This window comes from Tenrec ecaudatus, chromosome 4 (genome assembly GCF_050624435.1).
Source record: "Tenrec ecaudatus isolate mTenEca1 chromosome 4, mTenEca1.hap1, whole genome shotgun sequence".
In the NCBI taxonomy this organism is placed as follows: Eukaryota; Metazoa; Chordata; class Mammalia; order Afrosoricida; family Tenrecidae; genus Tenrec; species Tenrec ecaudatus.
The window spans coordinates 34,489,182-34,503,428 of record NC_134533.1 but is presented as its reverse complement, the minus strand read 5'-3'; the positions used below and the strand labels follow the sequence as shown (position 1 = coordinate 34,503,428).

Genomic DNA, 14,247 nt, shown 5'->3' with positions numbered 1-14,247 from the left:
TTATTGGGGGCTCTTACAGCTCTTATAACAATCCAGACATCCATTGTATAACGCATATTTGAACAAATGTTGCCATCATTATTTTCTTCTAAACATCTACCGGTACTTTCCATTTGATTGGCCTTGGTTTTGATGAGGCCCCTGGGCGGAGCCTAAAGTTTCACCTTCGCCATCTGGATCCACCCAGCAGTGCTGTGGAAGAAAGGACTGGCAGGCCACTCCATGCAAATCCCAGTCCAGGAAACTCTGACGTGTTCTGTGTAGCCCGCGGAGGTCAGCTTGCATTAGAACCATCTCAGGGGTGATGGGTCTGGTCTGGGGTTTGGTTATGAGTCTCTATAAATACACAATGCTGTGTGTCCCCTGTGACAGCAGCCTGCGGAATCGCTTCACTGCCCTGCATTGCCCTGGGCTCCACCGATTCATCACCCCTGGCAACCACTGCCCCGTCCCTTCGCCCTTTCACAGTGTCAGAAGGAATTCTCGTGGTGTAGTGGTGAAGCCAGGTCTGCTTACTGCAAGATGGGCGTTTTGATCTCACTAGCCACTCCGAGGACAAAGACGAGGCTTAGAGAGCTACCTTCTCAGAAAGCACGGGGGCAGTTCTTCCCCATCCTACCGAGATGAGTGGATTGACCGAAGGGCAGGAAGTCGAGTTGAGTGTGTCAGAAAATCCAGGGAAATTCCGTTATCTGTTCATTCCATTCCCCCCAGGACCTTTTTGTGGGATCACATACCACATAACTTTTTCACCCGGGCTTCTCCTGTGGATTAGATATGTGTGGATGACCTCACCCTTCCAAGCCAGCTCTGTCCTGTTTACCTTCCCACCAGCCGTGCATAAATACGTAGGCCTATTCTCCCAAAATCGGACCAGCAAAGCGTGAGCGGCATCAGATTTTTTTTTTACCAATCTGGTAGGTAGAATTTAAAATTTTATTAATATATACACACACACACACACACACACACACACACACACACATACCCTTTTGGAACTTGACTTTGCATCTGGAAGAGGAATTCTCTGGAAGCAGAGGCGTGCCAGGTCCCAAGTGTCAGCCGCTTCCCTGTCACTCTCCTCAAGACCCGAGGGGGCGTCTGCTAGGAAGCTGCCCTGATTGCCTCACGGAGTGTGGTGACTTCCACGCAAAGAGCCCCCATGGGGAGGCAGGACCCGGCCTCCCCTACAGGGACAGCTGGGGGAAAGGCGGGCTTGAGAGCCCATGGCTGCTGGTAGAAGGCAGATGGTGTGCGGCAAATGCCGGGGAGGTGGCGGACCCGGGACGGCGCCTCGGGCTGTCTGACGGAGGGCGGGAGGGCACTGGCTAGAGGGACAGGCAGAATAAATGGAAACTTCATTATCCGTGGATTAGGCACTTGGAACGGAGGTCCTCGGCAACTCTGAACTTGGTCATTCAGCCAAGAGGCTCATTAAGCTCTTAAGAAAAGTGAGCCTAGTTAATGAATTAATACAAGATGACATTCTTCACACCGAGCAAAAAAAAAACAAAACCACGAAATTCATCCTGCGAATATGATCATTGAGCTTCGCCTGCCAAAGTGGGCGGGTCTGGAGAGAGCCTGCTCTCAGGGACAGGCAAGACCGTGAGGACCCTGGGGTGTGTGACAGCCCATTCCAAGTCCAAGGGTCCCCACGAGCGGTGACACACAAGTCCAGCTTTTGAAAGATCTGGTCAGATTTATTTTCCGTGTGAAAATTCCACCACTTTCCTCCTTGAAGGTGCACGTGTCCCTGGGGAAGAGCTCAGCCCCTCTAGATGGCCTGTCCACCCCCCACCGCCCAAAGCAAGCCCCCAGCTCCCGCCACCAGTGTCGGGGAGTCAGTGATGGGGTGGAGATCAGCCTGTGAGCTCCAAGAACCCCGAGTTGCTGCCGGTGAGCCGGCCCCGGACACCTGGCTACAAACCGCGATCCTGCGCCTTCCCTGTATTCCATGGGGAGCCTGACCACTGTGCCCTGTGGGATTTCTATCGGCTGGTTTTTCTAGCATCTCAGATCTTTCCCCCTTGTCCATGTCAGTCTGGCACCAAGCCCGCTGCTGCTGGATCGAGTCTGACTCAGAACTCACTGCTGTCACACCAGGTCGGTTCCGAGGGAGCCTGCAGGACACAGTAGAGCTGCTCCTGTGGGTGTCTGAGGTTGGTCAGTCTCCGTGGGAGCAGGCAGCCCCCTCTCTCTCCCGTGGAGCAGCTGGGGGTTCACACTGCTGAGCTGACGGCCCAACAAATTAGCCCACTGTGCCACCTGGGCGCCTCTTTAGCATCGGTGCTTAGGTGCCACCAAGTCAGTTTTCAACTCCCAGCGACCCCATGTGACAGTGCTCCAGGGGCTTTTCTAGGAAGCAGAGGCTGTCCGCTCCCATAAAGAGTTAACAGCCTGGGAAACCCACAGGGGCAGCACACACACACACCACCATCGCCACCCGGCTGTTTGAATCACCAAGGTCCTGGTTGCGAGTAGGGCACTGCGCTGCTGCCCCTCCCCCCCCCCCCCCCCGGTCTTCTTGTCCACCTCTCGGAGAGGCACCAACCTCCTTGGGCAGACAGGTGGCATCTGCACATGAGTTGCATCAGTCAGGAATCAGACCCAGGGCTCCACGTGGAAGGCAGGAATTCTACCCCTGAACCACTACTGCGCGTGAGAAGTAGCATCAGCCCCTCCCAAGGTTAGGTTCAAGGGGACGCTTCTAGGTTTAGAGCTGCTGCAAGCCCCAGTTTACTCCAGACAAATCCAATTCACACAGGTCTCCTCAGTCAGTGGTGGCAGCAGGCATGTTTCTGTCAGTCACACCCTTGTCTTCGTCTCATTAGGGAGGGGGCCTTCGGGGGGAAAATGGCCCCATCCACACAGTGGCTTCTGAGCAGATCTGCTGGGCCACTGGGAGGCACAGAGGCCAGCTCAGAAGGTCATGGTACCTGTTTGGCGGCCCCCAAGGAGGTAATTGTAATCGATTTTTTGAAGAGCACAGGCAGTCAGCAGGCCTCAGCAGGAAGAAGTGCTAAGAACATTGAAAACCACATGGGTGGGAAGGGAAAAAAAAAACCAGCAAGGTTGCCCTGAGGAAATCCCTTTTCCCTTCGCAGTGCACCCGCTTTATCTTCAAGGGCCCCAACTTCCCCATCCGTCCTTCAGCCCTGATCCTGAGCCTCCACACTTCTTGTTTCCCCCCACTCAGCAGGCAGACACAAGCTGCCAAAACTGCCACGGCGATGTGGTAGAAAGTGAACGGTGCCCGGTTCTTTGGGGAAAGACACCGGGAGGTGGGAAGCAGTGCCTCCGATGCGGATGGACCCAGCTAGCTGCACCTGCTGTGAAGGGAGAATCTGTGGGAATGCTGTTTAGAGCAGGATCATGTACTTGGACTTTATCTCTAACTTACCTAAGCGGTAGCTTTCCTACCGTGGAACACTAGCTTTCCAGATTCCCTCTGGGATAAGTTAGGGAATAGTCCTCGTCCCATTTCCCTCTGTGTTACTTTCCCACAAGTGTGCGTCCTGGAATGACCTTCTTTGATGTTGTTTCAACTTAAAGACAGCTGTTCCATACCAGTTACATCCCACAAAATTCACCCACTTTAACAATTGAGTGATTTTCAGTAAATTGACCTAGTGCAACCGTTCTCAAGCTGTGGGTCGCGACCCCTTTTGGGGGGGGTGTTGAACGACCCTTTCACAGGGGTCTCCTGCTTCATAACAGTAGCGAAATGACAGTGATGAATAATAACTGTCTAATAATCATTTTATGGTTGGGGGGTCACCACCACATGTGGACCTGTAATAAAGGGTCTCGCGAGGCATGAAGAAGGTTTGAGAACCACTGACCTAGTGGTACCCTTCTTGTGCCGTCGTCACCCATCTGCGGAGTCTTTCTGTCACCCGGCAGAGCCCCTCAGGCCCAGTCACTGTCACTCGGCCTGGCCCTGCCCCGGGCACCCGAGGGTCCGCTCTCTCTCTGTAGATTGGCCTTATCTGACAATCCACATCATTGTCTCAGTGGCAGTGAGTTTGGTTTGGGTTTGGAACTTGTTTCTACGCATGAGATCAAACATACCTTGCGTCTGGCTGCTCTCGCTGGTGGAAATGTTTCTAAGGTCCGTCTGTCTGTGCGTATCCGTACTTTGTCCTTGTCAGTGCTTTGTCGTCTTCCACCTGCGGGACAAGGGGTGGTCCCCTGTCTCGCTGCATGGAATCATGCCGAACAAGTCCTGTGGCTGACTGTGGAGCGGAAACGGAACCCCCGGTGACCCTCTCTCCTTCTCTTCCCCGCCCCCACAGAGCCCGGCAGCGGGCAGGTGTCCGTGACGTCGGAGAACCAGCTCGTGTACTACCCCAGCATCACCTACGCCATCATCGGTAGCTCCGTCATCTTCGTGCTGGTGGTGGCGCTGCTGGCGCTGGTCCTGCACCACCAGCGGAAACGGAACAACCTCATGACGCTGCCCGTGCACCGGCTGCAGCACCCGGTGCTGCTCTCCCGCCTGGTGGTCCTGGACCACCCCCACCACTGCAACGTCACCTACAACGTCAACAACGGCATCCAGTACGTGGCCAGCCAGGCCGAGCAGAGCACGTCGGAGGTGGGCTCCCCGCCCTCCTACTCAGAGGCGCTGCTGGACCAGAGGTGCGTCAGCTGGGGGGGACGGGGTGGGGGGGGCACAGCATGTCTGTCGGCGGCAGCAGTGACAGCTCGCATCTACTGAGCCCTTGCAAGATGGTTCACATGCCTCCTGCCGTCCAGTCCTCCCACGACTCGCAGGGAGGTTTGATGTTGGCTTTCGTTTTACAGACTTGGAAACTGAGGCTCGGGAACTTGGCCTAAGACACCCAGTTAGGGACCCAGCCACTTCAGAGCCCTGCTCCTGCCCCTAGGTACCACACTGGCCCGTGGGCAGGCCACCTCCTAGCTCCAGGGCTTCCCTTGCCGCCCATACATTAGTGGGTGGGATGTGTGTTTGTTGAATGAATGACTAGGCAGCTAAGTCAAGTTCTTGCTATAAGATGACAAGGTGGGGGGTAGAGCACCCTAGAATGCTTTTTAAACAGTAGCTCCCTCGTTGCAAATGGAATTCGATAAGCCACCCGACAATGTAAAGCCAAACACCATCACTCTGTGGCTGAAGTGACTCCCACCAGCTCCGCCTCCCCATCTCCTCTGTGACCCCCTGAAGTACCCTCTCAAATAACCCTGGGAGGTACCGAGCTTCTAGAGGCCCTCTGGGTGCTAAGACTTCCATGCCCCGTCCTTCAGAGCCCAGGTCGTGCTGTGTGTGGCTTCACGCGTGTCCTAGGCCATCCATGTTTCTATGGCAACCGGGCTCTTCAGGGGCCTGTCTCAGGTGCATTGCCCGTCTACACTTTGTCTTCCTCAGAGAAGGTAAACAAAGCTTTGGGAATGGGGGCAGGTGAGGGGGGCGGGTTGTCTTCAAAAGCTCTTTGCAAACTACGTCGGTCACTGGTCAGGACCAGACACCTACTAATGTCCTAACTCAGACTCTGCTTGTTGGGACCACCTCGTGGGAAGTAAGGTGGAGTTGGCTGAAACTGGAGATGGAAGGCCTGCTTTCAACCCCCAGTCCTACTGCTTGCAAGCTTCGAGGGGCTTCAAAACTCCCGGGGAAAATCCCCATGGTCTTTCCATTCCGTCGATCCACGGACATGTTGACGCCCTTCCCCTCTCTTATTTGTCACGTGAGCAAGCCATTTAATGTCCTTGTGCCTCAGTTCCTGTCAGTTCAATAGACCTAATGCAACTGCCTACCTTGTGGCCCTCTTGTGAACACTGGGCAGGGGACTGGATGGAGGTGACCTGGCCCAACGTGAGACTTCAGCCAGCGAGCGCTCTAAAGAATGCCCTTTCTGTTACTTCATTCCGTTTCCAGCAAAGTATGATTACCCACTTATACAGATAAAGGAGCCCTGGAGGAGCAGTGGTTATGAGGTAGGCTACCAACTGCAAGAGCAGCAGTTCGAAACTACCAGCCGCTCCTCAGGAGACACATGAGGCTTTCTACTCCTGTGAAGAGTTACGGTTTGGTAAACTTGCCCGGGCAATTCTCCCCTGCCCTCTCAGTCACTAGAAGTCAGAATCTTCTGGAACGCAGTGAGTTTTTTAACAGAGAAGGGAAGTGAGGCTTTGAGAAGATGTCCTCTCATTTATGCATGTCCACACCACCAGCATGAGTTGGCTTTCACAAGGTAGCCTGGATGGCCTGCCGGGGTCCGGGGGGACACCCTGGCTTGGCCACATAGTCCTGAGACCCTTCACTACTGAAGCAAAGGAAGCTGCTTGGCCCAGCCACCCAACTGACCGAGTTGCCTGGAAGCCTCATTCTGGACTGGCCCAAAGGGTGCTGTTTGGGCTCTGCCCAGCTGACACCGGCTGGCCAGCGAGACCATGCAGACCTTTGTTTCCTGTCTTGGTCTAGCCAGCCAGCTTCCCTATCCATGAATTCTCATTTCTCTCTCGAAGCATCTGCCCGGGGACCACACCGGACCCGTTCACCTTGGCCCTTATGCCTTCTCTTCCCTCTCCGCCCACCCCAACCTCTTTCTGTCCCGCAGGCCCGCATGGTATGACCTTCCTCCTCCGCCCTACTCCTCGGACACAGAGTCTCTCAATCAGGCGGACCTGCCCCCCTACCGCTCCAGATCCGGAAGTGCCAACAGCGCCAGTTCGCAGGCGGCCAGCAGCCTTCTGAGCGAGGAGGATCCCGGCCACAGCCCAGGGCAGCCCAGGCCTCCCGAGGGTGCTGGGGAGCCCAGGGACTCTCGGCCCAGCCCCAGCACCGAAGAAGTATAAAATCCAGTTATTCCAAAATCCATATGAGTCAATCTGCTCTGACTTGTGACCGTGCTGACAGTGGGTACTCAGGGAGGGGGCTCTTTGGGCGTGATACGAGGACCAGTGTAGGGTTATCAGCTCTCTCCATCCCCCTCCTCCACCAGATTCCAGGTATATTTGCGAGGTGACCAGGCATGTTTCAGGTGCCCCCCATGCGACGTCTGTGTGGTGCGCCTGCCCCCTGAAGCCATTCTCTTTTGCGGGACCCAGTCTGCATCCTCCCTACTCCCATCATTCTGAGGTTACAGTCACACCCCTCCAAGTGGGCATCCTACATTTGCAGACAGCCGGATCCAGAGAGTTCATGCTTCTGAGAAAGTTGTGCCTCTGTGGCCCACCCATCGCATGTCCACAGGGACGTAGACACTTGGAGCCTGGCCTGGATGACCCGATGGCTCGGGATCATTGGGTAGCCAGCCTAGAGAGTGTCCAGGTAGGCATACAAGTGTCCCGGAGCCACCTTGGGTACATCACACCCAATCAGTGGGGGGCGGTCGCCCAAGGAGACCTTTGGCATGGGTGGTGCCCCAAGCTCTCGCCAACATCATTTCCATGTCGGGAGTGACTCTGAAAACCGCCTACCTATTCGGAGTGGACTCTGTGTTTCAGAATCAGCCTGAGAACCCTGGTTTGGAAAGCTCTCTCCAGCAGACCTATCTGGGGTCTATCCTCCCAAAATAGACAGCTGGGCCTCTTTCCCTGGTTTATGCCAGGCCCCAACTCGGACAGTGCAGGCTGCCAGGATCTTAGCCCTGCCTGGTTCCACAGCCACCTGCCTGACTCTAGGTTGTCACCCTTCTAAGTGGCCAAGGGAGAGAGACGCACCTTGAACTGGCTGAGAATCAGATCTGGTCCACTTGGTGCCTGGAACCACACTAGAGTTCCCTGCTGAACGCCCAGAAGTCTGTTCACCTGTGCGGCTGGCCCTGGCACTGTGGTCTTCAACACCAGACTCGATGCCTCCCAGGTGAGCTCTTGGCTCCTGGTGCTCCTCCCCCCGCCCCTTTTCCCAGACCTGCTTCTCTTGTGGTTCCCTCCCCGGCTCCTCCAGCATCCATAGGCAACGTGGAGTCCAGGTTTTTTTCTTTGGACACATTTTGGTTTTAATCTCTTAGGAATGCATTTGAAACGGTGTGTTTGTTTGGGTCATGTTTTTGTTTCCCCCCTCCCTTCTAGTGAAGGGACTATTTATATGTGTACAGGAAAACTGACTTGTTTATGTCTTTGCTTCCGTGGGGTCCAAAGAAAGCGGCAGATAGAGGTGCTGCCTTTGCCCCCACCGAGCCCCGTGCTAAAACGTCACTGCAGACTAACCTGTGTGCCCGGCGCTGGTGCACTGTCACACTCTGATCAAGTGGCTGAAGGATGCAGAAGAGGGACCTGCTTCTCCCTCCGTTCAGAGTCTCCGTGTGTGTGTGTGTGTGTGTGTGTGTGTGTGTGTGTGTGGTGTGTTTTGCTTCTCTCTGTGCCCAGCCAGCCCCTTAGAGTCCACCCCCTACAGGAATAACCCCGGGTATAAGCTTGGGTACCGTTTAGTAAGGAAGCACCTGGCTGATGGGCATCTAAACTGGAACCAGGAGGAGCCACGCTGGGCAGCTACCTCCCACTCTGGGCTTCCCTCTTTCAGCAGCAGAGGGCGTGCTCAGGCACCTGTTGGATGCTCATTAAAACAGGGCCTGCAGGAGGGGGATGAGGTGGCGGTCAACGATCCTATTCTGTAGGTTCAGCCTTCTTTGGACCCAAATCCAATGTATTTTCATGGAAGCCTCTTGGTGATTGGAAGGGGAGCAGGGGGGAAAGACAGTAAGAAAGGAAAAAAACCTAGTTACTAATTTCTTTCCCTTTTAAAATAGCACTTGTGCTATTTTCTGAGTCATCCAATAAAGACCGGACTTGCTCATGGCAGCCAGGGAGAGCAAGAAACACCGACAGAGCCCGCCATCGGCTGCGAGTCACAATGGCTTCGTGCCTCTCGTGGGTGCTCTCGAAGTTGTCTGGAGGAAAGGATTCTAATCTTAATTAATTGTGCAGTGAGTTAATCTCACCCGCTTTCCTCTTCCAGGCATCTTAGGAAACACAAATGGTCTTAATAGATAAACCAGCTTATTAATGATTTGAAAACAACAAGCAGGGACTTTTTTATTATAGATCTGGTTTGCTTTGCATGAAATGGTTTTAAAAATATCTAACTAGGACACCAAAGTGGCTGTTTGGTTTTGGTTTTGTTTTCTGCTCCAGATGGCAAATAAATGGCCAGCGATATTTGTTAACTCATTCCAACAAGGACAATTTTTCATACGTTGCCCAAATCTTCGCCAACCAGGAAATCATCTCAGATGTGTGTCTCAGTGAGATCGGCACATCCTGTTGATCCTAGTGTTAAGCTAGTGTCGGCGATCACAAGCCCAGCTCAAAGCCCTCTGTCTTGAGATTGATGGGTTTGGGGTTCGGGGGGGTTGTTTTGCTTTGTTTTTAATGCAAATAAAATGGTTAATTAAAAACCGTATGCTGATCAAAGCCCATGTAAACTGGAAAGCTTGAGTGTGGTTGGTTTTTGTTGGATAGGGTTTGGTTTTATAATTTTTATACTTTCCAATAAACTTGCCATTTCATTCTTTCTACGGGTGTGAATGATCCTTAGCCCTTAGCCTTTCCCTCATGCAGGTGGCAATCACTCTTCCGTCACGGACTTCCGCGGTAAGTAGATGGCCTGAGAAAATGGGGACAGGAAGGCGTTGTTAGGGATTGCACAGCTGATGTGGCTGGCAGAGGGCGGGGAGCTGTGGGCCCCAGTTACTCTGGAAAGCCCTGGGGCATCTGTCTCAGAGACGAGCTTCTTGGGCTGTGTGGCACAAGAAGCACTTCAGATGACTCCTGCGGGTGAAGCATGGGTGTGCGTAAGGAAAGGAGGGGTCGATGCCCTGGACAGGTGAAGGTGAACCGAGCTCCTGGGAACCTTAATTAGAACCTCCAGTCTGAGGGTCTGGGACTGCGGGCTGCAGGCTGCCGGCAGGGCTGGATCCAGTGGTCGATGGAGGTCCTCAGAAACGTTTTTCTCCCTCTCCACCTTTTCATCCTTGCTAGTCCCGTGTTGGTTCTATGGCTTTGCCCATGGTGGGAAAGAAAGCCCAAGAAGAGCTAGTTTGGAAGCATAGAAGGGTGGCGCCCCTAGAAGCCATAGAAATGTCCCGACAGGGACTCGTGGCTGGTCATCCTCAGTCAAGTGACCCCCATAGTGGGTGAGAATCCCTGGATGGCCAGCCCCCCCCCTGAATTACATCCAGGTGAAAGCACAAATGTTGTATGGTAGATGCTGGTAGTTAACTAAACATTAGTGCATCCACTGTAGAGCTTCCCCATAGAATGGGACCCACAGTGAATGGCACAGTTTCTAATAAATCCACCAAACCTGCTGCCAACTGATCAACTGAAGTTGATCCCAACTGAGAGAGACCTGGTAGGAGCGAGCAGAACTGCCTCTAGGGTTTCCGAGGTGATACGTTTTTACAGAAGTAACCTAGGGCATCGTTCTCCCAAGAGCAACTGGTAGGTTCGAACCGTTGACCTTTGGGTTAGCAGCTGAACATGTAACTCACGGTGTCACCAGGGCTCCTGGCAGCTTCTGCTACCTGTAAGAAAATAGCACGTAGCTACAAGCTTCATGTCGTGACACTGTAGGCCTTAAATGGTCTGAAGGGAATCCAGGCCGTAGTGCGGCCAAAGTTCAAAACGCTCAGCAGCATTTCCCTGAAGAGGCAAGATGGGTTTCAAGTTGGTGGCCTCGTGGGCTCGAGTTTCCTTTGCTTTTAGGAGAATGCCCTTCAGCAGGGATAAACCCCTAGGGCAGGACTTATCCCTCCCAGAGAATGACCTCATGAGCCCCAGGACAGATCTCCCTGCAAGAGCACCTCCCAACCTGTGTCCTTTTATAACAAATCACCTGCCAACCCTAGCAGCTTCTTGGGTTCCTTGGAAACGTCTGTCTCGGGTATAAGACTTGCTGCCCCCTGGCGGTGGCATAAGTAGGAGAAGCTGAAGAAATGGGCCTCACCCCACCACACCTACTGGAAGAATCCACTTGGGATAGGTGTGTCCTGAGTAATTGTACTCCTAGTACCTCGAAAACAACATTCCCTTCATTTCAGCGGACCTTCCGTTGGTGACACTCGTGGTCCCAACAACAACATTAAAAAGTAAAGCAGACAATATTTTGGTCATCAAAGTGTTAACAGATAGATCAAAGATGCATCCCCATTTGTCACACGGACCAGCCAGGCAGTCCCTGGGCATGCCGAATGTGTGGGTAGGTTGGAACGGGTGCGCGGGGGTTCTTAGGTGGCATACTGGTCACGCGTTGGGCTGCTAACCGCAGGGTCAGCAGTTTGAAATCAACGGCCACACCGAGGGAGAAAGGCAGGGCTTTCTACTCCTCCCATCAAAAGTTCCAGTCTCAGAAACTCACAAGGGTAATTCTTCCCTGTCCTGTGGGGTCGCTATGAGGCACCATCAGCTGGATGGCAAAGAGTTTTGAGAGTGAATTTTTTAACGCAGGGAAAGGCTCGAAGCTTTTCTGGCCTTTAAAAGGCCCGCGGGCCGCCAATGAAGGTGGCGGGCACTGCGAGTGGACTGCGCATGGACGCGCTTATTTCACGGTTAGGATGCATTGATGGCACGTGAAACGGTAAGTAAGTCGGTGTCCGTAACCCTGGGAGCAGCCTGTATCTAGACAACTGCCTCTCGTGGGCCAGGTGATGTCTCACAGGCTTGGAGGCTGCCTTCCTACCAGATTCGGGGCTCAGGCCATGGGGGGCAGATGTAAACTCGGGGAATCGTGTTCGTTATGATAGAATTGATGAGTGCTGAAAGGCGCTGGGTGGGTCAGTGGTGGACTTGTCCTTTCCCGTGGAAGCGCTGGGGCCATGGTCATCCAGTGCAACTCAATGTAAACTCGGGGAATCGTGTTCGTTATGATAGAATTGATGAGTGCTGAAAGGCGCTGGGTGGGTCAGTGGTGGACTTGTCCTTTCCCGTGGAAGCGCTGGGGCCATGGTCATCCAGTGCACTCACCTGCTCGTGGCGGCGTGTGCATTGTGGTGCAGAACGGGTTGGAATGGAGTTTCCGAACTAAGACAAGAAAGGGAGGAAGACTTGATGACCTAGTTCCAGACGCCAGCCAGTGAAACCCTGTGAGTCACGGCCATGCAGTGACCGTGGCTGCAGCCATGATCTGAACCACACCGGGAGATGCGCTCCAGCGTCCGCTGGCTCTGACGTCACCTTGGGGAATACTAGTGAACCTAGGAGTCCAAGGCCCCAGGGGAGCAGATGTGGCTGTGCTCCTGGGCCAGACTCCGAGGTAGCATGCCCTCCTGCTCTCCCATTGCGTTCCCACGGCCACCTGGACCTGCGACGGAGGCCGAGCGTCCAAGAGTGGGAAGTTGATTTTGTCTTCCGAGGCACGGTGCTGGCCGCCAGCTCTCTGCGGGCTGAGACACCGTCCATCTCACCGTCTCCGATCGCCTCAAGATGGCAGCCAAGGAAACAGTGGTACTGTGTCACCTGGCGTCACTGAGTGGAGAAGCCCCCGGGAGCGCACCGCAGCAGAGCTGAGAATTCTCACCTTCCCGGAGGAGCCTGCCAATGTGGCCCCTGGCCAGTGACCTCCAGTGCAGCCTCGAGGGGAGGGGAGGGGGTGCCAGGGGCCTCCACATTGCTCTGAAGATAAATGTGTTTCAGCACAGCTTCCACAGTAAGAGCATGTAGTCGGGTCTGGAGACCTGCTTCTGAATGCCAGCCCGCGGAGCCCCCGTGGATTACAGTGACCCCGTCGCAGCGGGTCCTGGGAATGGCACAGCGGAGGAACCCTGGGCACAGAGGCTGAGACTGGGACAGGAGTTCTCAAGCTGTCCAAAGCCTGAAGTTTCTTGCCGCCAGGCAGACAAGCAGCTGGCTTGGACCCCTTGACACTATGATTGATTGTTGATTCTACTACACAGCTGCCACCCCGATCATCTGGCCCCCACGTTCTCCAAACCGCATACTTCATTCAGCCCCGCTGTTGAAAGGAGCAGTATAGGCGCCACGGGCTCCAGTGAGGACCCTGACTGGCCCAGCGTTCTAGGCAGCAGGGACCCAGACTGGTGCGAGACAGGCGCTCCCTGACTTGTGGACGCTGATGAACAGGAAGCAGGATGAAGAAGCAGAGAGCAGGGACACAGGCTGGTGGATGGAGAGGTGGTGGATCTGGCCGAATGAATCCCCTACAGTTATCTGCGCTCCTGGGATTGGCAAGAAACACAAGAGAAGAATGGGGAATCAGATGCAAGCCCCAGCCCCAGCAGAAGGCGAAGAGCCAGAGAGCAGTCCACTCTGCTCGGTGTCTCTGTCTCAGACAAAAAGACTTAGGACACCGGAGGTGTCATCAGGCTTTGGTCAGATTGATAGGTTGAGCTCCACCCCTATCCTTACCCGGGGGTGTCTCATAAGCCGGGAGCTGGCATAATCCCTCACATCCCACTAACCAGGAGCTTACACCAGGGAGAAGGGGAGTAGAGAGGTCGGTATGGGGCGACACCTGATGATCCAAATGGCCAAATGCCATTCGATCAAGCCAAGTGAGCCAGCGCAGGCCATCAGCAGCATCTTCAGTTTGCTACTTCATGCCAAGCACATCACCCTCCTCTTACTATCTCATCATATCTGAACCGGGGCTTAGCAAAAGGCTGCTCACCGGCCAAACCCAGCCAAAGGCTAGCAAGCCCAGGGCCGGGAAGCCAAGTCCCCAAGTCTAGCAACCACTTGCTTTTCTAAAGACAGCATACTGAGACACCAGCTTGGCCGGTCACTTGCTGGCTGGCTGTATCTGCTTGCGCGCTACCAGCAGCAGAGTTGAGTGGCTGCTTCTGAGACCAGATGGCCGACAAAGCCTGAAGCATTTGTTCACAGGCCTTCCTCTGAACGAGCTCCAGCTGAGGAGCCACATATTTGTAGTCTACTCGCTTTCCACAGCGGGGAAACGGAGCGGCTGAGAAATCATGACCTGATCCTAAAGTTCTCGCAACGCAGGCGATTCTGACAGCCCGCCCCAAGCAAGCCAGTGCAAGAGGCAGGGGCAGAAAGGAGAGCAAGAACATTTATTGAATACTAAGAGGCATACTGGGTTCCAGGATGAGCTGCTAACCACAAAGTCAGCAGTTTGAAACCACAAGCCACCCTACAGGAGAAAGATGAGGCTTTCTGCTCTTGTAAAGAGTTAAGTCTTGCAAACCCACAGGAGCAGTTCTACCTTGTCCTAGAGTCTCTTATCGTCAGAATCGACTTCATGAGAGGGAGGGAGAGAGTGAATGTCCAAAGGGACAGAATGGATCTTGTCCGACAAGATTG

At 54.2% G+C, this 14,247-nt stretch overlaps 1 protein-coding gene across 2 annotated transcripts in view; it reads left to right on the top strand.

The window, feature by feature from the left end:
- Positions 1–9,481, top strand: part of LDLRAD3 (low density lipoprotein receptor class A domain containing 3) — a 280,744-nt gene extending 271,263 nt beyond the window's left edge. For both annotated transcript variants that reach the window (XM_075545875.1, XM_075545874.1), the window contains exons 5-6: positions 4,299–4,644; positions 6,585–9,481. In XM_075545875.1, the coding sequence (XP_075401990.1) occupies positions 4,299–4,644; positions 6,585–6,822 (584 nt within the window). In that variant the 3' untranslated portion in view covers positions 6,823–9,481. The remainder of the gene's footprint in view (positions 1–4,298; positions 4,645–6,584) is intronic.
- Positions 9,482–14,247: the final 4,766 nt, after the last annotated feature.